This window comes from Nelusetta ayraudi, unplaced genomic scaffold, assembly GCF_046127955.1.
Source record: "Nelusetta ayraudi isolate G7.1 ecotype Tasmania unplaced genomic scaffold, CSIRO-AGI_Nayr_v1 ptg000050l, whole genome shotgun sequence".
Classification (NCBI taxonomy): Eukaryota; Metazoa; Chordata; class Actinopteri; order Tetraodontiformes; family Monacanthidae; genus Nelusetta; species Nelusetta ayraudi.
Genome location: NW_027466100.1, coordinates 491,902 through 514,876, shown reverse-complemented (window position 1 = coordinate 514,876; position 22,975 = coordinate 491,902). Strand labels below are relative to the sequence as shown.

General features: G+C 48.1%; 1 protein-coding gene across 3 annotated transcripts in view; it reads left to right on the top strand.

The window, feature by feature from the left end:
- Positions 1-22,975, top strand: part of LOC142895838 (semaphorin-3F-like) — a 48,092-nt gene that overhangs the window by 19,159 nt on the left and 5,958 nt on the right. For 2 of the 3 annotated variants that reach the window (XM_076037146.1, XM_076037145.1), the window contains exons 3-10: positions 7,515-7,675; positions 7,786-7,848; positions 10,813-10,932; positions 12,362-12,451; positions 13,429-13,522; positions 14,527-14,646; positions 16,575-16,714; positions 19,031-19,145. In XM_076037146.1, coding sequence (XP_075893261.1) covers positions 7,515-7,675; positions 7,786-7,848; positions 10,813-10,932; positions 12,362-12,451; positions 13,429-13,522; positions 14,527-14,646; positions 16,575-16,714; positions 19,031-19,145 — 903 coding nt within the window. The remainder of the gene's footprint in view (positions 1-7,514; positions 7,676-7,785; positions 7,849-10,812; positions 10,933-12,361; positions 12,452-13,428; positions 13,523-14,526; positions 14,647-16,574; positions 16,715-19,030; positions 19,146-22,975) is intronic. The other variant, XM_076037147.1, reaches the window with a different exon arrangement.

Sequence of the window (22,975 nt, the reverse complement as noted above, 5' to 3'; positions counted from 1 at the left end):
CATCCACTGGCGCCACTTTGTTCATCCTTGGTGTTGAGTTACTTGGTCAGAAATCCACGTGAGTGGATGGTGCAGCCACAGTAGTTCTGATGAAAATGACTTAATTGAAATGGAAAAAACATTTTATTATTATTAATATTATTATTATTATTTATTCATTTATTTATTTATTTATTTAGGTACAAACACAAGGTGTAAAGGTCCCATATTTCAGTGGGGGCAAAGTTTTTAATGGTTAATTTTTTTGGACTAGAGGACTAGAAGAGTTTGGAAAAATGCATATTTAGCACTCTGTTTACAGTCTCCAGCAAAAGCCCAGAATTTTAGATTTGCTGCTTTGACTGATGCTCCGTCATGTCCCCTATGGCGGGTTCGTAAGAGGGCGAGGCGGTTAGTTGCAAGCCACTCTCAGAGGATGGAACACACATCCATCACTGATGCGGTATACATATCCCTTTGTGACATCACAAAGGGCCGTGCATTCAGCAAGACCCTTTCTGAAAGTCGAGCAGAGAAAACAAGTCAAGGACGGACTGCTTGTTTCCGAGAAGTTCACTGACAGGCCGGAGAGACACGAAAGTTGACCCGTAATTGGTGCTAGGAGACGTCGGCAAAGCGAAAATATTGGGACCCTTCAAAGAACACCTCTCCTCTTTCTCTCCTTTTCCCCTCTTTCCCCTCTCCTGCTCACATTAAATCTGGCAGCTGAGATCCCAATCAGTATTTTTGTGTGCGCCTGTGTGTGTGTTTGGGCACAAAATCAGGCTGTTTTGTCCTCCGTCCAACTCATGATTGGAATACCCCGCGGAGAGCCTTTGTGTGCGTCTGTCAGCTGTGGTTTCTTGCCCCGGCAGCAGCAGCGGTGGTGGCGGCGGCGGCGGCGGCGGCCGAAGGGGGACCTCGGCCCCTTTTGCCTCCCATTGGCTCCGAGTATCAACCCTCCAAGGGTCCCACTCAGAGTTTCCATCGCTGACTCTGATGAATGGGAGTTCTCCGGCTCCGTGTCGGCCTCCTCTCCCCCGCGGGACTCCTCCCTCCGTTCTCACTTCTCCGCCACGCCGCTGGCCGGCGCGGGTGACAAATGACCACGGGGAACGAGGTCGGACTCTCGGAGGGGAAACGCCCGGAGAGGGTATAGGTGGCTGTTGTCCCTCGGTGTAAATTGAGTCAACACTTGCTGCTAATGTTCTCTCTAAATTTACCTCCTAATTACCCCCCCACTCCCTTCCCATTGCCTCCAGCTAGCTACACACTGGCCGTGACCTTGGTGGAGGTGGGCCTGCTTTGAATGACGTTCCACTTCCCCCCGCACCCCCACCAATTCTGTAGGAGGAGAGCCGAGCCGGAGACGTGCGGACTCAGGCTAATTCAATCACTCCCGATCGAACAGAGGATTAAGGAGGCTTTCGGACAACAATAAACAGACTTGACGCCGCACCGGGACGTGTGTTAGCGCAGCTGACGGAGGGCCAGAGTATTAGTCCCGAGCGTCAGGTCAGAGGTCAGCTGGGGAGCGATGGGTTTTTCGCTCGCTCGAGCCAGCTCTGCCTCATTATTCAGCCCTTTTCCATAATCCCTCTAACCCGCTAAGTCACCGCTGACCGCCGCCGTCGCCGCCGCTGCCGCCACCCTGGCCGCCGCGCCGCCAGCGACTGCGTGGCTGCAGCAACAAACACAGTCGCCTCCTCGTCCTCCTCATCATCATCATCATTACGGCAGCGCAGCATCTGCACGTCTCCAGTCTCGCAAGAAAAAAGCCTCCAGTGCATACAATGGGCCGTCATGTGCCCAGACGGCGCCCGGGAATAGAGCATTCTGTAAACAAATTATGGAGCCAACCAGTGTTTTTCATGTTTTTCTAAATCCAGAGATTAGTGCTGTGGATTGGAGCGGACCTACATACTGGTTTCCTGAAAACTGAAAAGCTGCACAGCGTAAAAATGTTTTGCTTAGTTATTTTTTTCCTTCTCTCTCTTCGAGAAAACTACGAAAGTATGCCCTAGACAAACACGTCTCGGGCCGCTCGCATGTTTGCCACTGTCAACCTTTTTTTTTTAAGATCCACGGATATTTTAAGAAGGAAAAACAGGGGGACGAGCTTTTTTTTTTTTAAGTTGCCAGGGTTGCCATTCCAGTTTATCTTTAGTGGCTGCACTTATTTACGTCTATGGCCTGTTGCTGCAACAGCGGCCCTCACTTCCTTTCTCTTCTCTCTCTCTCTCTCTCTCCCTCCCTCTCTCTCTCTCTGGCCGTCTCCTCAACTTTATTCTTGTGACCACCCTGCTCTCTCCAGACACCCCCCCCACCACCACCACCACCCCAACAACAATAATCCTGATTATGCTGAAGTGTGTAAAGAGGCCCCGGGATGAGCTTTCACCCCAGACCCTTCGTGTCCTTTGACCTCTCACCTGCTGCTCTTGTTGGCCATTGCAGAGGCAGCTGTCTTGTCGTAGATGGTGTATGTGCGGCAAGAGGGGAGCAGCATTAAGAATACAAACGGGAGGGGATATGAGATGTTCTTGTTCATAGAATTTAGATAATAACCAAGACTAATTTCATAGAACTCCACCCTGTTTCCTTGCAGCAGTTGGAAGAGTTGGCTACTCAGGGCGTCTGAAATGATCTCCAGTGACCGCCGTGTACAACATCCCCCCCCCCGACTGCCAACACGGATGGGATTTGTAGGCCAGAGACGAGACAGAGGGAAAAAGTGAAACTGAATGACTTTCCCCATCAGTTCACTCCCACACTCCCCTCTCCCCGCTGCTTTCATTAACCTTTCCCCGTCTTTCTAAACAGCAGAAATAGATTCGTTCTAATCTCCCGCTTCCACACAGGAAGTGAACTCGCGGCTTAAATCAATCTTCCGCCCGCTCTTGACGCCTTCGCTGTGAGACAGGTGTCCCTGATTTGATGAGTGCATCAGAGCGCCCTTCGTCTATGTTCTTTCCGCGCCGCGGGGAGCACGGCGGCGGCAGACGGGCGCGAAGAACGTCTGAGCGACAGCATCCGGGAGCTGGGAGATAGGACGTAATCTGCTGCCAATTATTTGTCTGCGACAGGTGCAGGTAAGCGGCAATCAGCCGCGCTGACATGTGTTCTGTGTCAATAGTCCCGGCACCTGTGGGCACCGAGCGGCTGCTGATGAGGTGACAACCGCGGATCTGATAGGGCTGCGATGGCTTGATGTCTGCAGTGACCTCTGGGCATCCACTAACAGTGGGCTCACAGTAGCAGTGACCTCACTCTACCTTTCTGTAATCTATTGGATTCATTCAACCAACACATCTGGTGAAAAGCTTAATGGAAAGTGTTTGGGCGAACTAATTAACAGTTGCTTGTTCTGATTGGGTCGGCACAGCAGAGTTTGGAATCGAATTCAGGGAAGCTTGACGATTATTTGATAACATTGGCAAATTGACTGAGAGTCTTAAAATCCAAGTGATCCAGCTGCTACGCTAAATATTAAATCTTAGTTCAACCTGTTACACGAAATGTGTTCGACCTAGTAAGCTAATTGAAAGCATTTTGGAACAACCGTGCCATCTGTCTTTACTTTTAAATTGTGGAAATGTACGGTCCTTGTCTGCACATAACTGTGTCCATCACATGGTTATTTAAAAAAAAAAAAAAAAAAAGCATACCAGCGGCATTCAGGGACACATCTCTGCATGCATGACTGCAGACATGCTGCAGCAAGGTGGGGCAGCACCTCGTCTTGAGGAAAACGTGAACCTGAGCAGATTAGGGAATTCGGAATACATGCCAGGGATGCCTGGGCAGGTATCTGGGATTCTCTGCCTCTTCCTTCCTCTGCTTCCCCACCCCCCCCCCCCACCCACTCAGTCTATCTCACCCATAACACACACATTAGCCAGCGAGAAAGATGTGCGTCGCTGATAGCGGCTTGAAAAGGAGCTGGCGCTCAGGGTCTCCTCGTCTTTCATCGTCGTCTTACGGACACAAAGAGACAAACCCCTGCGTCCTCTGGTGGGCAGGACACGGGAACGGCCGCGGTGAGGTATGAGGCTTTGCTGAAAGGCCGCATTCCACGTCGGCAGAGCAGAGTGGGGAACGACCGCAGTGCAAAGAGATCATATCAACAGGTGGACGGACCGCAGGCTCAGCTTACCAGCAGATGTCATTCGGTTAAAGACGGGGGGGGGGGGGGGGGGGGTTTCAACGCTAAAAAGCGCCAGAGTTGGACAACAGTTCCACATGTATGAAGAAAAAAAGGAAGTTCCAACCTTTCAAAGGAGAATTTCAATCCAAATTTAACCCCAAAATGAAATTTATTCATAGGGGAGGTGAGATCATGTCTAACCTCTGATTTATTCTATTTTCTTCTCACAGTCCGGCCGAGCTGCACCGCGCAGGAATGTCTCGGGGAGAATGAATCTGTGCTCACAGCAGGGCGAGCAGCCACTTTGAGTCGGACTGTTATCATACCTCACTTTCTTATCTCGCCACGCCACGCGGGCCCCGTTTCAAAGAAAAAGTGTTTCAGCGTGTCTCGTCTTGCAGCGCCGCGGCCGCTTTCGGCGGCGGCAAGATTGACTCTTCAATTCCTCAAGATTAGGACGGCAGCCGCGGCAGAAACAGTGTCATTTTCAAGCCATTAAAGAACAATTGATTCCCCATTATGTGCCCCCCCCCCCCCCCCCCCCCCGCCACCCATAGTTGGCTGCAAACTGGGAACGGGAGCTCGCTCGCACATCCATCACTGAGCTGAGTTTTAAAACGCCCTGCAGGCCTTCACCTCGCAGGTTTCCAGCAGCAATGGGAAATATGCTCGTCTGGTTAAAGGCATCGTCTTTTTTAATTGCATCTCATATTTTCCCACTGTATCAGCCGCTGTCTGGAGGCATCCGTGTGTTGGTTTAGATAAGAGAAACACTTATATCATCCTTGCAAGCATTTTATATGTACTTGCATTTGACTTTGAGGCTGAGAATTATATTTTGAAGTCATGATCTGAAATTAGAGCAGAGTTGTCTTCACTTTTTTTTTTTTTTTTTCCTTGTGATCCGCGGCTCTTTCAAGTGAGAGGCGGTCCGCTCCGTCTCAAGTGTTTTGCCACTGTTGGAGTGACCCTGAACGACAGAGCCGCCTGGGAGGGTGGAGGAGTGATGGACAGACCCTGAGTCGCCGGGTGTTAACTGATCATTAGTTCCGTTTGTTTGAACGTCTGTCTGCCCGTGTGTTCCCCCCTCGTCTGGGCGGCATCCCAAGTGCCGAGGTGATGAATGCGGGATGTCAGCAGTGGACGTCGGGCGTCCCTGAAGCTCCGCCATCGCTGGGCCACCGTGCTTGACAAAGTGCTGCTGCCCGGCTTTGTGATAGGAAAGCAGGTTTTCTTCAGTGGGCATTTGTCTTGACAGAGAACCTCCGATAGTTGTTATACCGCTACAGATCATTGCATTATGGGGCTAGGACATGAGCAACTTAACTGACTAACTTATTTTTCTCATTCAGTGGCATGCCAAAGGGAACTTTTCCCAAATCTGCAGGATTAATGTTACACTTAGGAAAGAGCCTGCAAAAAAAAAAAATGTCTGCAGGCAGAGAAAACAAGTCTTTCGATGTCCATCACATTCAAAGTGAATCTGTGAATCTGTGAAACACAGATTTGCTAGCCGGCTGAGGCAGTTTGTCACAGCTTGAGGTTCTAAGTGGTGCATGAGGCGACGCTCGCCATCCTGCACCCTGATGTTTGTCTCAAATCTTGTCAAAGCTGCAATTAAAAACGTTGAGGGCAGCCTTTTTTTTTTTTTTTTTGCTCTTCTCCTAAATAGTTCTGCAATGAGTTGAAAAGAAAAACGTTGGTCTCCTTGGAAGGCAGCAGCTACAGTCTCACAGTTGCCGCCTTCTTTGTCTGTTTCTGTAGGTTTTTACCAGGAGCTGGTAGGTTGCAAAGGCTAACAGACAGCAGCGCATGTAACTGAAAGCATTAAGGCATTAAGCAAGGAGCTGCATGAACACAAGAGGCACAATGTAAATCTGATTGGAAAATGGGCCAACAGAAAAATTAATTGTACAAATACATAGTCAGCCAAACAAAAATGTATACGCACATCAGTAGTAGTCTACTGAAGTTTGATCAAATTACGACAATTAATAATCTCATGATGTCTGAATAAATTTGGTATTGAAATATTTATTCAAGTTTTCTTTTCCTGATGTGTGCATACATTATTCTGGCTGACTCTGTATATCCATTATATATTAAGTAACAAAGTTCCGCCGTCTTCGGTGTGCTTCACCTGACATCGAATGACATGCTCGGCAGCCTCGTCTTTCCCTATTTGCCACCGGTGTGACGGCAGCTGCCGGTACTGAAGAGCGTGCCGCCCAGAGGAAGACGCGGTTCTTCCTCTCGGCCCAGGCGATGCCTTTCGCCGAGCCTCGCTCCTCATCGATGAGCCTCAGACGTGCTCGGCCAGGAGGGGAACATGGGGAGAACAGGGCGGCAATTGTCCGCTCAAGTGGAACTCGAACAGGTCCTCTGTCTGTTCCTCTACTTGTTTTTTTTTTTTTTTTAATAGAACGGCACAAGTGTGGGCTCAGCTTTCCGCGGCCCCACTTTCCCAAGCCTGGCTTTTGAAAGACGGCAAAGGAAATCAGATTCTCTGACAGCTTGGGAGGTAATGGGAGGCGATGTGGTGGGGGTGGTTTGGGGTGGGGGGGGTGCTATCCGTAATACACCAGATCTCCACTTATCTCCTCCTCGCACCCCGAGTGTGTAACCGAGAGTGTGTGTGAGCCATCTGAGGGTGTTTTGCAGGAGAAGCGGCTCCACGGCGCGGTCGAGGAAAGGATGCGAAAGTTGACCGCAGCTCAGGGTTGCCAGATCGCGAGCGTCATTCCCCTCGCCAGGTGTCTTAGGATGAAATTCTGAGTCATAGCTTCAACAAGTGGTGCAAGGTTCGAGGACAAACAGGCAAAAAAAAATGGGGCGGGGGGGGGGGGGGGTGGGTATTAATTTACAGGCGGACCCAGAAGGATCCGAGCTGTTTGCCCTGTCTGCCGTCTTTCAGCGACGGCCGTTGAAAATGAAACGCACTGTACGCCTGGTACAACCTGTCATAACCACATTTAGACTCTCCAGAACACCATAATGGCAGGATGTAATTTTAGCTCTGCAGACGTAAAAAAAAAAAAAACAGAAAGAAGAACAAAAAAAAAATTGGGAGAGTCCTGGAGAAGGGCTGATTTGAAGCTCCATTATCATGGCATGAGTCATGATTTGATTATTAACATGTGTGGTTTGAATTTTTTTTCTTTTTAAATAAATAAAGAGGAAATCACCTGTGGGGCAGACAGAGTGAAAGAGCTTTTGTTAACCAGAGGGCAACTCTGAGCCAGAAACAAGCAGCCGCGGTTCGTGTTTCCCAATTCTTATTGTGTATTTTCTGCCTCAGGCACAGAAGAAGAAAAAAATAATAATGAAAGAAAATGAAAAAAAAAAAAAAAAAGATTGATGCATCCTTCGCCTTTCTTTTAATCAACAGAGTTGAAGTCCACCGGCACCGCTCACCACTTCTCCTTCCTGCTCAACTCCACCGACTACCGCATCCTCCTCATGGACGAGGACCACGACCGCATGTACGTGGGCAGCAAGGACTACATCCTCTCGCTGGACCTGCACGACATCAATAAGGAGCCGCTCATTGTAAGATACGGCTCTCACAAGCCGTAATGGTGGCGCTAATAGCTCAAGGTTCTGAGGCTATCAGCGACTAAACTTGTCTGTTTTTTGTTTTTTTTCCATCCTCTGGTCAGATCCACTGGCCCATCGCCACCCAGAGGAAGACGGAGTGCATCCTGTCAGGGAAGGACACCAACGTGAGTATTTCATCAGTACATAAGTACAATATTATGTTATTACACGTAATAACATGTAATTACACACTTTTAAGGCCCTTTACAGAACTGTCTTTTTTTTGTTGCCTGGATGTGACTAGCCGCTCAAAATGCAAATGAAGTGCTGCAAAAAAGTGCCACATTTATATTTTAAATTTAGACGAATTTAGATGAATTTTGGATGTTTTGTTTGAACTCTCCCCAAAAGCTTACAAATCGCATTAACTGGATCTCTCAGCCTTGTTTGACGTACAAATTATTAAGCAATGATAATGACCATGTTGTGCAACAGCTGGAAAAGCGTCTCCTGCTTCCCCACAGACGACCTAAAACGCATCCAGAACCAGCCGAGGTTTCGTCTCCACTCTTGTGTGAGGGGGGGGGGAACTCTCCCTCTTTGCCCCGACTTTGTGAGAGGGGATGCAGCCAAAACCTCAAATTGTATTTAGTTCACTGGTTTTCCCATCGTTCTGTTGCTAGCCCATGTCCCAGCTGGTCGGAAGAGATTTTGATCCGTCGTTTTGCACGTGAAAAACGCTTCGGAATTAGTTCCAGGAATCGTGATTATTTAATGATGAATGTTTCAGCCCTGCTAATTAAACCTGATAGCTGCACCTAAAATGTATTTTTTTTAATGTGTTTTTTTGTTGTTGTTTTTTTTAATGATGATGTCGCAGAAAAGGGTTATAAAGATGTTGCCATGTAAGCCCTACACTCACTGGTTTTTTTTTCTGTCAGGCTTACTGCAAATCCAACAGCAACCCCCCCCCCCCCCCCCCCCCCCGATTAAAGCCACTGTCTCTACCTGAACCCACTTTGACATCTTGCTCGCTCAGACACCCTCTCTCCTGCTGAAAGTCGCCCCGCGACACTCTCGCTTCGCGTTTTGGCAACAGCGTCGTTCTTGTGACACATGTGCCTCCGCGTCCGTGATTGCTGATTGCCGCAGCTGCCACCAATTAAGCTCCGGCGGTGAGCTTGGAACACGTTCAGCCGCCGGCAGTCACCCTCAGCGACAGTTTTAAAAAAAAAACAACATTTCCCCGTTGCCACATCACCCCACCAACCCCCCACCCCTCCCTCCCCCCCGCTGCCCGTGCGGCGTGCGTCCCTCCTGGAAGCGACAGATTTCCGTCTCGTTCGCCTCGCCCGGAGTGGTGGGGACAAATGACGACAAATGTATCGTTTGGACGCTAATTATTCTGCCCTCGGTTGGTCCAGGCGGGCGAGGAAAGAATGAAATAATCCGGGAGCGACAGGCTCGTCTGAAGTGTTAATATGATTCAGACGTTCGAGACGCGGCAGCCACCAGCGCGGCCCCCACAAAGAAACCCTTCATTAAAATTCACTTAAAAAAAACAAAAAAAAAAAAAACGGATCCTTTGCTTTTGATTTTGTTCACACATATTCTGACCCCCCCCCCCCCCTTCCTCCTCCCTCCCATTCCCTTCTTTTGAAACACACACACACACACACACACACACACTCACACACACACACACACACACACACACACTCCTCCCGCCCATGTGAGCCAGCGACGGCTAATAACGCTGCTCTCCCCTGCTGGTAGGCAGCGCAGGCTGCTGTTTATCCAACTGGAATGTTCATTTATGCGTGTTTGGTGACCCGCGCCTTTCCCTCCACCCCACCCCCACCCCCGCCCACCCCCACCCCCGCCGGCTACGAACGGCCTCCGTACGTGCCCCGCCGCGTCCTCTCCCTTCTGCGTTGTGCGTGCGCGAGAAGAGGCGGATTAGAAATTTCATCACTAGAGTGAGAAATTTAGAAGAAAAAAAAAAACAGAATTGGCGGCGCCTCTCTTTAGGGAATGACGGATGAAGACAATTCCAAAGCAATTCGGCTGGGGGGGGGGGGTTCATACAGGGGGAGGTGGTGGGGGGGGGGGCGGGGGGGGGGTCAGAGGCAATCATCCCCGCCGCGCTCGCTGTGGGGGAGCACCACTGCGGGGCTGAATAATCCGCACGCACACACACACACACACACACACACACAAACGCACAAACACACACACATGCATCCTCTCGAACCTTTGACTCGTGCATCTGCCGTGTTGCCAAGATCTGCCAAAATCCCCTCCCATCCTGCATATCATTTTTTTTTCTTTTTTTTTTTTTAAATGCTCGGTACATCCTTTATTTTTTGGCCAGCTGTCACGAGCAGCCAGCAAATCTTAACAGATATGACGAGCGCGTACATGTTGCACCGGTTGGGGATTTTTTTATTTGGGTGGATTTTTTTTTTTTTTTTGGCAAAGGCAGCTGGTCGGACCAAATTTTAAAGAACATATAAATAAATAAATAAAAATAGGCCAGATGAAGAGAGCTGCAGACCTCTGTTCCGCCTTTTTAAGGAGAATCTGCCTTTCCAAAAATAATTGCAATTTAGGAGATAATGAGATTTCTGGAAAAGCCAACAGCGTGTCTTTATTTTGTCTCCGACAGTAATTGGATTTTTAATTCCGTCGCCTCTTTTTTTTTTCAAAACTCGGCAGCCGGCCGGCTGCGGCCTGACCAAACTGTTTCAAGTCAAACACAACACAACTCGGCCCGGCTCTCACCCACAATCCTCACAGCAAACACGTCCGAGGCGCGGCTGTTTCAGCTCTCCGCCGCGCGCCTCCACCGTGTTTGGAAACATTTTCCTGACAGTGTGGTCTGAAGCGGCCGAGGAGGGAGACGCGCGCGGAGCTGCCAGGCGCAGCCGAGCGAACACGGAGCTGATAGATTTAAAGCAAACAGATGGCTGCTAACAATCGCTGTGTTTTTCGTGGGGGGGGAGGTTCGTTTTTTTTTTTTTTTTTTTTTAATAAAGTGCAGTTGCCAGAATTGTCAGAGTGATTTCATTTCGTCCCTAATCTCCTAATCTTTTTTTGTTTGTTTGTGTGTGTGTGTGTGTGTGTGTGTGTGTGTCTCCCTCCCTCAGGGCGAATGTGGAAACTTCATCCGTCTGATCGAGCCGTGGAACCGCACCCACCTGTACGTGTGCGGGACGGGCGCCTACAACCCCATCTGCACCTACGTGGACCGAGGACGCAGGTCGCAGGTAACCCCCAAAGACGCACCTTTGACCTCTGACCTCTCCCAAATCCTCACAAATCTCCGGCTAAGAAAATCCTCCCGGCTGCCTCACACTCTGGGCCTTCCAAACTCTCTTCCATCATTTTCCGCCCGCGGCATTTTTTTTTTTTTTTTTTTTTTTTTTCATTGATTGACCGTTTCACAGTCTGGGAGACTCCGGAGGGGGGGAGGTTGCTCGCGGCCAGTCTGCTGCAGATCACTGTTATTATTGCTGAAATTGCTGCCGGCGAGGTACCTGGCCGCCTCTTGCTCGGTTATCATTTAGCCTCCAATCTTCTCTTACTTTACTTTTGGGAATGGACCCTTTTTAAAAAAATAAAATAAAATAAAAAGTGTGCTGCAAATCTCACGTCGCGCTGACTCGCTGGAAATCCCCCCCCCCACCCCCCCCGCCACCCTCCCTGCCACCTCCAACCTGTTTATAGGCAGCGTGGCCTGTGGCCCGTCTTCCTCTTCTTGGCTGAGAGCCTCTGAAAAGCCATCATTACTGATGGAGCCTCTCATCCATCATCAGCCTTGTAGCTCACCCCTCCCTCCCTCCCTCCCTCCTCCCCTCCCCCCTCCTCTCTCTCTCTCACTCTCTCACTCCCTTCAGCAGGGCGAGCCACGCAGGGCGAGCTGCAGCAGCTGCCCGCCCTGCCTCGCCTCGCCCTGCCCGCCCGCCCGCCAGCCTGCCGCTCGCTCGCTCGCTCACTCGCTCGGCGCACTCGCATTTTGCACTTGTCTGTTTAGTCTCAGCGCTGAAATGAAGGGGTTCAGATTTCATCTCAAAGGTCACGTCCGCCCCCTCCCTCGTCCGTCGTCGTTCCGGCCGTCTCTCCCGCTCACGTCACCTCGCGCCGTAAGGATCTTAACCCCCCTCCAGTCCAAGTGTAAACACCGTCCCTTTGTTTAGAGACGGCGTTCGCCCTCTCCCAAGCTCTTCGGCCGCCGGTCGCTCTTCAAGTTTGGCCGCTGCAGATGTTGCGTCCACGGAAATTTATCCAAAGTCCCCAGAATGGCCGTCGCCAAAAAGAAATACGCCCTCGTGTTCGTGAATTCGTTGAAATGCCATTTCCCTTCACTGTGTCTGATACGGAGATGAACGTGACGCATGTTTCATTCCACTTTCCTCCTTTGGTTTTCTCCCCTGCGACTGCATGACTTTTTGCACAGCGGCTGCACGTCTCCATGCACGAACATCAGCCAGCAGGACTCCCCGACTCCTCCTCCTCCTCCGCTGCTGCTCTGACGTTCTTTTCCCCCACTTTGCAGACGCTGCTTCTTTTCTTCATCACATTCCCCCCCCCCACCTTCTCTTTGAGGCATGGTTGCCATCAGGTTAAACTGGTTTTGTTGTGGTAATGTTGACGATGGCTTCCCCCCCCCCCACTGTGCCGTGTCCTCTGTTTTAGGGCGCCCACTACCTACAGGCACCCCAGTCTGGAGGGAGAACCAGCCGAGCGGCAGACTCCGGCACTACGTCAGAGCACCTGGAGGTGAAGGTGGGCTGAAGTGGAGATTTTTCAAGACAGGCTCACTGCTTTCGTGCCTGCCGCCGACTTCTCTTTCCAGGGCAATAAATCACTGCGGTTCCGTCCAAAATGGAGGGACGTTTTTTGATTTTGTTGCAGATTAATCAACTGTGCTGCCTGCCAAGCGAGGGAAACAAAAAAGACTTTAAATACCCTGTGTTTTGGGGGGAAAAAACACTTTGTTCAATCACTCTTCTCATGCCAGTACGTTCATATTCGAATCACAAGCAGATGTGCAGCAATTAATGTGCATTTAGCACAACAGCAGAACTCCATTAAACTCTCGTATATCTCATATATACATTTATACTCATTATTCCGTGGTGAGCTGCTCCCACAGCAGCAAAGCCGACCCAAGGAGCCTGCTTTCAGGTGGATTTATAGGTGTTTTCAGATAGCGACGCCCCAGCATATACTCACATATTTTAAGGCACAATTTGTCTTTTTGATTTAACACATTATTCTGTTTTAGCTCACATATTTCTGTCGGACGCAAGCGGTCGAAGTTTGAAGTGCCTGACAAACAGACAGAAATGTCCACGCAGAAGCCGAGCCAGTGTTGACACAGATGTTCAAGATGTCCTCTTGCACTGAGGGATAATGAGTTCGTCTTCACTAACATCAGAAGCGCGGTTGGACGGGTTTTGGATTGCTCTCAGCGTTTTCCGCCACCTCCACCGTCGCAGAGATAACTGGCTTTGTGTGCTTTTTTTTTCTTTTTTTTTTTTTTTTTTCTCCCCCTCAGCAGATCCCGTAGTGCTGTGAGAGTTTTTCAGCCGCAGCTCGCCATCGCCACCGTGTCCCTGAAATGATCGCGTTGTCAGTTCTGATGTGCTCAAAGTGCCTTCTACACAGGGGATTCAGAGACCAAACACCCACTTTCCCACAACCAGGGGAAAAAGAAATGGCATTTTCTAACGACGTCCCTAAATCTCCTGCTGTTTCAGGAATACATCTTCCGGCTTGAACCGGGCAAAGTGGATTCTGGGAAGGGGAAATGTCCCTTTGACCCCAAACTCAACAGTGTCTCTGCTTTGATCAGTAAGTGTGCAAAGGCAAACGGCTTGGCTTGTGTCTAAAAGTTCATCAAAATGTCATAAAAATAGCAGTTTTATTACGCTTTATTAAAGGAAAGATTGTAACCTGAGAATATAGTAAGATATTATGTGATCCCTATATTTGATTTTTAATGCACTTGACTTTCTATTTACTGAACCCTTTTGCATGTTAGTTATAAATTTCACTTGGTATCAAATGTTTAAGTCTTAAGCTAATTATTTTATGTAAACTTTTTTTTAACCAAAAAAAAAAAAAAATGTTGCAAGCAAGAGACTTTTTAAACTGATTTATCCAGAGATTTATATGTAGTTCCTGACCTTTTCTGCATGTGTGTGTGCTAAGTGTGTGGCAAGGGATCGCGAGCAAGGCAGGCAGCTTTTATGCAACGCCAAGTCAGCTCATTTCCTGCTGACCCAAACAGAACAGAAAGAAAATCAGCTGCAGGTCGCCGTCATTAACATACCACACTGAGAGTAACGGGGGACGCAGGAATTTCCCTGGTTTGGAGTGATGACATTTAAAACATCACCCTCCTCTGCCTTAACAGGCCCGATTGTTTGCCGATGCTACAGGGGCAACACAATCAAGTGCGACTGACTCATAATCTCAGCGCCATGAATCTACCTGTCCTCTGAAATTACACTGATCTGTTGAGTGATTCAAATATAATTGCGGCAGAATTGCCAGGTCAGATATTTAAACGAGAAGGTGACATTTCCACGTAGATAGGATTCGAGAAGTGTGATTTATTCTGGCCTCGAGCTTTGTTTTTGTTTTGTTTTTTTTACTGGCAAAATGAATTCTCATGCAGGAGATGAAAACCCCTATAAACACAGCTGCCGTCTAAGTCGCCACCCAGGCTGTCAGTGCTGGGAAACGCCGAGGCGTTTTGATCCAGTGCGTTTGGCAGCGAGCTTCTTTCTCGAACCTGAGAGCGTTTCACCCCTGTAACACCGCGTCTTCTCTCCTGTGTGACTGACTGGCAGATGGGGAATTGTACGCCGGAGTCTACATCGATTTCATGGGGACGGACTCGGCCATCTACCGCACACTGGGGAAGCAGACGGCCATGCGCACTGATCAGTACAACTCCAGATGGTTGAACGGTAACGTCCAATTTTCACGATGCATTCTCCATTTTAAATGCATCGCTAATGTCCGGATGTTGCTGTTGATGCGATGTTACCTTACTTTCCCATGTGTTCATAAACTGGGTACACTGAGGTGGATGATTTAGTGAAGCCTTTGGATTTATTCCCTGTGTTCATCTGGTGGAAAGCGGCCAGAAAGTGCTGCAAAATGGGCGGTCAAACTTGAAAGGGGATCACGTTTTGTAACAGCAAATTTAGCTTGGTAGCGACAACGTACGGCTAACTTTATGGATTGACCGACATTAGCCAAATGGCTGCCCTGCAGGGTGAAAGCATTTCAAAAACCTCTTTCAGTGCAAAAAAAAAAAAAAACATCCAATACTGATTAAAGTTTCATCCCTGCAGCGTACATGCTAGCTGCTTAGGCTGCCGCTAGCTGGTTGCTTTCTTGTTTCTCTATTTACTAAAAAGGTTTGGATGGTATTTTGGACCGACTCAAAATTGGCAATGTATGTATGACAAACACGTGGTGTCCAACCTCTCTTTTTTCCCACCACTACTCACACCCGGTGTTTATTTGCCATTTAAAGGGTTTGTGCCCGCTCGAAAGTTCTGCGTGCAAAAATGCCAGTTGTTGAGTCAGAGTTCAGCAGTGTAGCGTGGTGGCAGATGGGGGGGGAAATGTCAATAAAGACTCAGGGGTGGTTCCACTGTCTAATGATCTGTGGTTGCGCTGCTGTGGCGCTCTGAGTTGATTTTGCCAGGCTGACGATGCCTCTCCCCACCACCACCACCACCACCACCACTGTTGCTAGCGCCCAGATTTTCCTCTGACCCTGTTGCCCTGACAACAGTCCCCTGGCGATGTCAGGCTGAATGGAGACACCTGAGTCCTGCTAATCAGCCATGTGGAATCCCTCTGATAGTTCCCCCCCTCCCCGCGTTTGCAGATCCCTGGTTACCCCCTTCCTGCTCTGCTTTTCTTTTGGGTTTTTTTTCCTCCTCGTTTGAGACTCTAGTTGGCCGCAGTGGGGAGGGGCGCTCTTTGTTCCGTGCCCAGCAGTGACCCAATAAGGCAGTCAGTGGGAGCGCGCCATGGTGCCATAATGACAACTGTCACTAGGAAGATTTTGAAGGGGTGGGTCAGCCAAAGTGCCGTCTGAAGCCCCAGGCCACTATTATTTATGTCATCACGGGCGTCGTGGAGAGTAAACAATGGGTCGCCACGTTCACTCTAATGGCCTGAAGTTTGTTTTTGTCCACTGGAAGCATTGAAATGTGCCACAGGAGTCACATACCTCCACACATTTGACCCAGTATTTTTTTTTTTTTTTTTACGGTCCACTGCTTTCAGGGGCGGTAAGGACACGTGTAGAAAAAATTAGCAATTTCTCAGCGGGAACTTGAACTTAAATATTTTTGATTTTCTTTGCTGTGACAAATTCTTCCACTGTTACTTGTTCAGATGCGCAGAAAACTCTGTGCAGAAAACACCAGGGAAGAAAAGTCACTTTTTGCCTGAAACCAATGCTAAAAAAAATAGAAATTATCTTTTTTTAAAAAGAGTCATCATTGCTTTTTTGTTGCCTTGATATTTAATCGCAAGTAAGTTCAGTGTCTTTGACATTGAAATAACAGAATAAATAGCCATAAACATGAGAACATAAAGAGGTATTTTTTATGTATGTCTAGTTTAATACTCTGAGTTATGGTAAAGCACTAAGTAGAGCCAAAAGTCAGCCTGCAAGTCTCTCCAAAGAAGGCCAACTCAATGTTTGATTTAATGACTTGGACTTTCAGAGGGTTTTTCTGTTCTCTTTTTCTTTTTTCCCATTATTAAAGATGCTCCCTCCAGACAGACTCGCCATCCCTTGAGGCGGCGTGCGAGCGATGAAGCCGCAAACGCTCAGCCCGTTCATTCTCTCTTCCCCTCCCCCCGCCAGATCCCACATTTGTCCACGCGCACCTCATCCCAGACAGTGGCGAGAAGAATGACGACAAGCTCTACTTCTTCTTCCGAGAGAAGGCCTCCGAGGTGGGCCAGAGTCCCATGACCCAGTCCAGGATCGGCCGGATCTGCCTGGTGAGTTTATCACAGCAGTCGGCGAGACCTGCCGTTGATCATCGGCGCTGAAAGGTTTATACGTTCCCCATGATGGTCAGTCACGGCCCTGCGTCTTTCTCTCAGCAGGAAGTTTCCCACTGATTGCCAGTAATTGCCGAGCACCAAATTGTAACGCGCACCAGCAAAGAGGCAGAAAACAAAAATCTGCGCTGTCCGCCTCGGCGGCTAAGTTTGGATCCGGCGTTCTGTTATTTCAGCTCCTCGGGATGAAATGGTCGAGTGAAAGAGTTGCGAACCCGGGGCAGGCCTGCCGGTGCGCACCGTGGCGCCGCTGCCTGAAGTGGCACTTTAATAGGGAGCGATGTGCAGATATGAGCTATCGGCACAAAAGAGGTGTTTTTTGAAAGAGAAAAAGGCCTTTTGTTGGCATTGTGCTACGACTCGCAAACTCTATGCTGTTAGGCAGGAACAACTGCCACGATCGGCAGCGTAGTTTGGCGTGTCGCTAAACCTTTTCAAAGTTTCAGTCCCAGTCAAAAATACATTTTGCTAGGAATAAAAAGAGTGCAGTCATTTTGCAGCTCTTTCAATATTAAACTTTTTTTTGGCCCAAATTATGGTATTTCAGTCTCCAAACTCCAATCTTCTTTCGACTTGGTTCGCACTGAAAATCCTGCCCTTAAATTGATACAAGGTTAAGAAAAAATGTTGCTGTGTCACTGTGGCAAATCTGAACCCAATCTGCCATACACAGGATCACAACAAATACAATTCAACAGCTGTCACCAAATAAGAAATATTTCTCTCACACTAAATTGGAAGAGCTTGAAGAGGAGTCGTGACATCATTAAAAATAGGTTTCCCCCTCTGGGAACCTTGAGTGTCCCAAATATTATGGCAGTTCTTCCAGTAATTGTTGACATGTTTGATGCCGGACAGACCGACGGTTCGCAGCGCCGGCACTGACTGGCAACCTGAGACTCTTGCGGATTTAACGAGCGCACATGTTGTTTGCGTGTGATGACATAATCCCCCCGCGTAGTAGCTGTTTAATTGTAGTAAGACCATTGTTTGAAATTTGAACTCACGTCTTGCGATCGCGGGGATGATAGAAGCCCTGTGCAGTAAATGAGGCTGTTCGGCCCGTTGTAGAGATCTGCCAACAGGCAACCTCCAGATGTTGTCGAACAACTGCTGGAAGTACAGTTTCTCCCAGGAATTTCCATATGTATGCCAGTTCATAATGTCATATAGACACTGTTGCCCAAAAAGTTGAAATGTTTTAGTTTTCAGCCACAATCCTCTGTTTGTTCCCGTCAAAATGCATCAATATTCACTTTTGACCTGATTTCCCAGCTGTGAAATGGCTTTATGTGAAATGGCTTTGTACATGCAATTTATTTGAAGCCATTTTATTGCAACTTTATGGGCAACAGTGTAGATTTATGCTGTATATATGGATTGATATATTTCACCACAAGTATCTTGAGGCATGTGCATGAATGATACCTCAATACGTCATATATAAAAGGATGCAAATGCGTGAAATGGAGTGAAACACACGTGCGTGCATTAACTCTATTAAGTCGCTAAAATAAACAACTGTTTATTCATCATTCATTGACAACAAGCATTTACTATTCACATAAAGAGGAGGTGCATTTGTCGGGATGCCACCACGTGTCTCCTGTTGCCCAACACTTCTTGAGGATTTGGCAAAGGAAATATTTTAGATCACACCAGAAAGCCACTCGTTCCCCTAATTTGACTGCAGTTTAATTTTTTCAATAGCAGAAGTTAAAGTGGCAACATGACCCTGGGCATACATGTTAAATTACCGGGTGTTTACGAGATGCTTCCCCACCACTAGATGTGACTAAATGTCATTCGCTGGGCCTTTAACTGGTTCATTTGAGTATAGTGTTCATTCATTCATTCATCTTCTATACCCGCTTATTCCTATTCAGGGTCACGGGGTCTGCTGGAGCCTATCCCAGCTGTCTTTGGGCGATGAGTATAGTGTCTATTTGAATATTTTAGTTTTCAAAGGTGTTTGGATTTTTACAGGGTTTCAACAAACAAAAATCTGTCACAATGTCTAAAGCTGTCCATGAGAAACCAGTTTTCCCGCCTTAGAGCTGAATCACTGAATAAATGTTTCAAGAGAAAACACATCAGCACGTCCCCTCCCTGGTGAGAAGACCACCTCTGTGTTTTATCAAGCTGATGTTCACAGGGCCGTCACCACCTCGTTGCCCGGTTGTCTCAAGCAGCCGCTTGTTCAGTTTGCGGTTCGGCCGTATCGCTGACCGCCGTGTCATTCCTCCCCCACAGAACGACGACGGCGGACACTGCTGTCTGGTCAACAAATGGAGCACGTTTCTGAAAGCCCGACTCATCTGCTCGGTGCCGGGAGCCGACGGCATCGAGACGCACTTTGATGAGCTGAGTGAGTGCGCAATTTATTATTTCCCTGTTTGAGATTTCTCCCATCGCGCTTGAACCCTCTCGGAGCGTCTGTGCCGCTTCCTTTCTTTCATCTCTGGACATTATGAAGCGGCTCCCCCTCGCCAGGCGGGTGCGTGGTGTGAGACTGAAGCGTCAAACGTCTAAGCAAAATATTTCAAGTAATTAATGTGGCCTTTTTTGGGGGGGGGGACACGTAACTAAAACGTCTGCGACCTGATGGGAAAAGGGAACAAAAAAATGGCAAATGGACGGCTGGGAATTCTTACATGAACGCCTTTAGTCCATTTTCAAACAGAGGCCTCCAGATGGACTCGTTGTTGACAGATTCAGTATCAACAACTTTCCCCATTTTCAAGGTTCTCACCATTTGACCTCCATTTGCGTCGCATGCTTTCGCCGTGATGTTACGCCGCTAAGACTCTCAGCATTAGCATCGAGGCAGATTTCAGGGGTTTTTTTCTGCAAAGTGTGAGCCAACGGCTTATAGTACCATCGACACACACACACACACACACACACACACACACACACACGCACGCACCACAACGTAGTATTTATAGAAGTACGAGCAGCAGCAACAGTGGGAAGGATCCCACGGAGGCTGCGGCTTTAGATTAACGTGTCAGTGACTCGTGCATGTAAAGCCTGACATGGCGCTTCCTTTGAACGTCAACATGGCTCCTACAGGTAAGATCCTTCCTGCCAGCGTTCCGAGCAGCGTGCGCTGCAGAAAACACGCACCAGGGAGAGGAGGACGGGGCGGGGGAGGGGTTGGTGGTTGCGTGCAGGCGGCACACACACACACGCACACGCACGCACACACACGCGTGCATACAGAGAAATCAGAGTACTGAGCAGCTGGTATCTGTCCGAATCCCTGTGAATCATTGCGGCCTGTCCGTCACCAGCATGACTGACAGGATTATGGGGGGATTTGTCGTGTGCTTGAAATCATAATGACTGCGGTTATGAGCAGCGAGTCTTTTGCGACTTTTCTCTGTTGCATCGCTGCAGCTTAAAATGTCCCCCTTTTTTTTTAATTTTTATTAAAAAAAAAAATTAAAAGAAATAAAAAAAAGAGAAAGAAAAACAGCTTACAAAATGCTAAATGCTTCACTAACCTTGCAGGTCTGAATGCACAGCATAACAATGTGGCGTTGTAATTCATCATAAGTATTGTTTTTCTAATTAAGACTTAATGATGCTCTGTTGAAACACTAATGTGTTGCTTTTCAGAATAAGGGCTAAAATTAATTTTGTAGAGGAAAAAAAATATTAATTTTGTTCATTATACTCATTATAGTCAATAATGAGTATAATTAAAAAAAAATCAAATATGTCAAATTCACCATAACATTCAGGCCAAACTCTGGCCAAATGAAACTTTGGCTGTGTCTGCTTTTAAGAATGTGCCAAAATACACATTCTGGGAAGTCAGTGCTTTGTGATGTCACGTGGGGCAGCAGCGCTACCTGTCCCAGGTTAGCGACACAGAGAGCAGCCAGATGTTCGTTGCTCACCCTGAGACCAACCTCACAGTCCAGACACGTGAGAGGTACGACACAGCATCAGTTGTACCCTTCAGTTAAAACTGATCGTGAACTGAACTGTGTGCCCGAAACTATAAAGCAAACATCATCATCATGCATTTTGCACACTTAAAATTCTCTCTATCATTTTTAAGTAGACGTTGGAAATGGTTTTCATTAGATGCTAAAATGGTTCCACACTTGTTCGGCACATTTTGACTGATTTTCATGCACTCATTATGAAATCATTATTTCATAAAAACGGGTTATACTGGAGATGAATGCAGAAAAAATGAGCAGGTGACCCCAAACTTTTGAATGGTAGTGTGTGTGTCTATGTAGTGTGTATACAGTATATAGCTGGTGTTTAGTTCCATGTATTAAAAGTCAGACAAAAGTCAAACAGAATCCCGCTGCACGGACATCGGCCCTTCGTCGTCTCCACTGATATCGTAATTTGCACAGAGCTGGAAGCCGTCAGCGAGCGTGACACGAGAGCACTCGTCCGTCAGCGCTAACCGCGCTGCTATCGCTCTGTCGTCACGGCGGCGGGTCAGCTGCGGTTGCAGCGCAGACGAGCGCTCACCGTGAGGTCACGGCGTGTCCCGAGGTGCAGCGAAACATCCCACAGCTCCTCGGGCGTTCTCTCGTCCCTTCCCCTCCCCTCCCTGCTCTTGTCTTCCTCTCGGCCCGCGGGCTTTCTAGGTTAAGATTTTTTTTTTTTTTTTTCAATCTCCGTCTCCAGTCCCGCCGGTTCCTCGTGGAACCCGAGCGGAGGCTGCAAAGCATGAGAAAACTGGAGAGTGGGGAAGCAAATAAATGACGACGTCTGCCAGACGGCAACTGCAAGAAAGAAATGCGTGGGCGATAAAGTTTTATTGCCACTGCTGAAATGTAATTATGCAGTGAAACATTGCATTTTCATTGAGGTATTTTCTGCCGCCGCCGACCGCAAGAGAATCTAAAAAGCATGTTACGATATGTAGCCGCAAAACGTCTCCTCCGTGCAGTTTTCTGGCCCTTGTCAATCATCACCGTCCGAAGCGGACTCTCTGAATGCATACGCCGTATGTTGGAAGTATATATTTTGCAGTCGGGGGGGAGCCGGAGACGCAGCCGAGTTATGCATACTGAGTGCCTAACCTCCTCCACTCAGGGACTCTCTGCTCCAGTGCGTCGTGCATTTGAACGCGCTCCTTAAAGCCCGGCCTTATTTCTGGCGTCTCTTTGTGTTCCTCCCCGGCGCTGACAGCAATCAGGGATGTTTCTCCGCTGATGCGACGCCAAGATTGCCTTAAGGCCTGTCTGATCTGACACATCAGAAACAAGAGTTGCGGTGACACGTCGTGTTCCAGCTCTCCGCTGATTTATTTCTTTTCTCTCTCTCTCTCTCTCTCTCCCTCTCTCTGTCGTTCGGCAGACGGGGAGGCCTGTCAGACTGGCGTCAGAGGGGTTATGGATTTTTGCTTTGTTTGCCAGAAGTTAATTTTTTTCAGCTGTTACCTTTTGTCCCGCCCCCCCCCCCTTTTCAAGACGCGTTTGCGGCCCGTGAAAAGTTGTTTGCCTGAGATGATTTTTTTTTTTCTTCCCCCCCCCTCACCAGCTCGTCACCTTCCGACTTTCTGGTCTTAAAACTTTGCACTCACTCACGGATTAATTCTTCCATGGCTGTTGACAGCAGATGCCTGTCGCACCATATATGTGTATATTCGTAAGCAGGCATTTTTATTAAAAACCTGTCCCTACTCGTTTTATATTCATTTTTGCTTTTTGTCCATTTGAAACACGCTACCTGAGCGCTGATGGCTTCTGGTTGGTGGCATTAAACCTGCTCTTAAATTCATCTTTTAATCTTCCGTCCACATCGTTTCCTTCTGTCGCTGAAGCTGGATGATACGCAGGCTTTGAAAGTGCCTCAGCCCTGAACTCAGTGGATGCATATGGCTCCCATTAAAGTCGCCCTGCACCAAAGATCTCTATTTTGCTTCCATTCCCCGCTGACACCAGAAACTGCCGTCTTAGCTTCGCAGGAGTTTTGATTCGGCTTCTCTCTCGAGCTTCGCTGACCACAATTCACTTTCCCTGCTAGAAAGGAAGCAAAACGTTTCACAATGTGCTGACGTTGAGTTATGGGGGATGCAGTGGGTTGCGGATAATAAAACCCTTGAAATTATTATGATTTTATGAGGCACTGACACCAATATTGACGCACCTTGTTAATTTTTCCGTGACTCTTTGGCACAACAGCCACAAAAAAAAAATACTTACTTACCTACCTAAT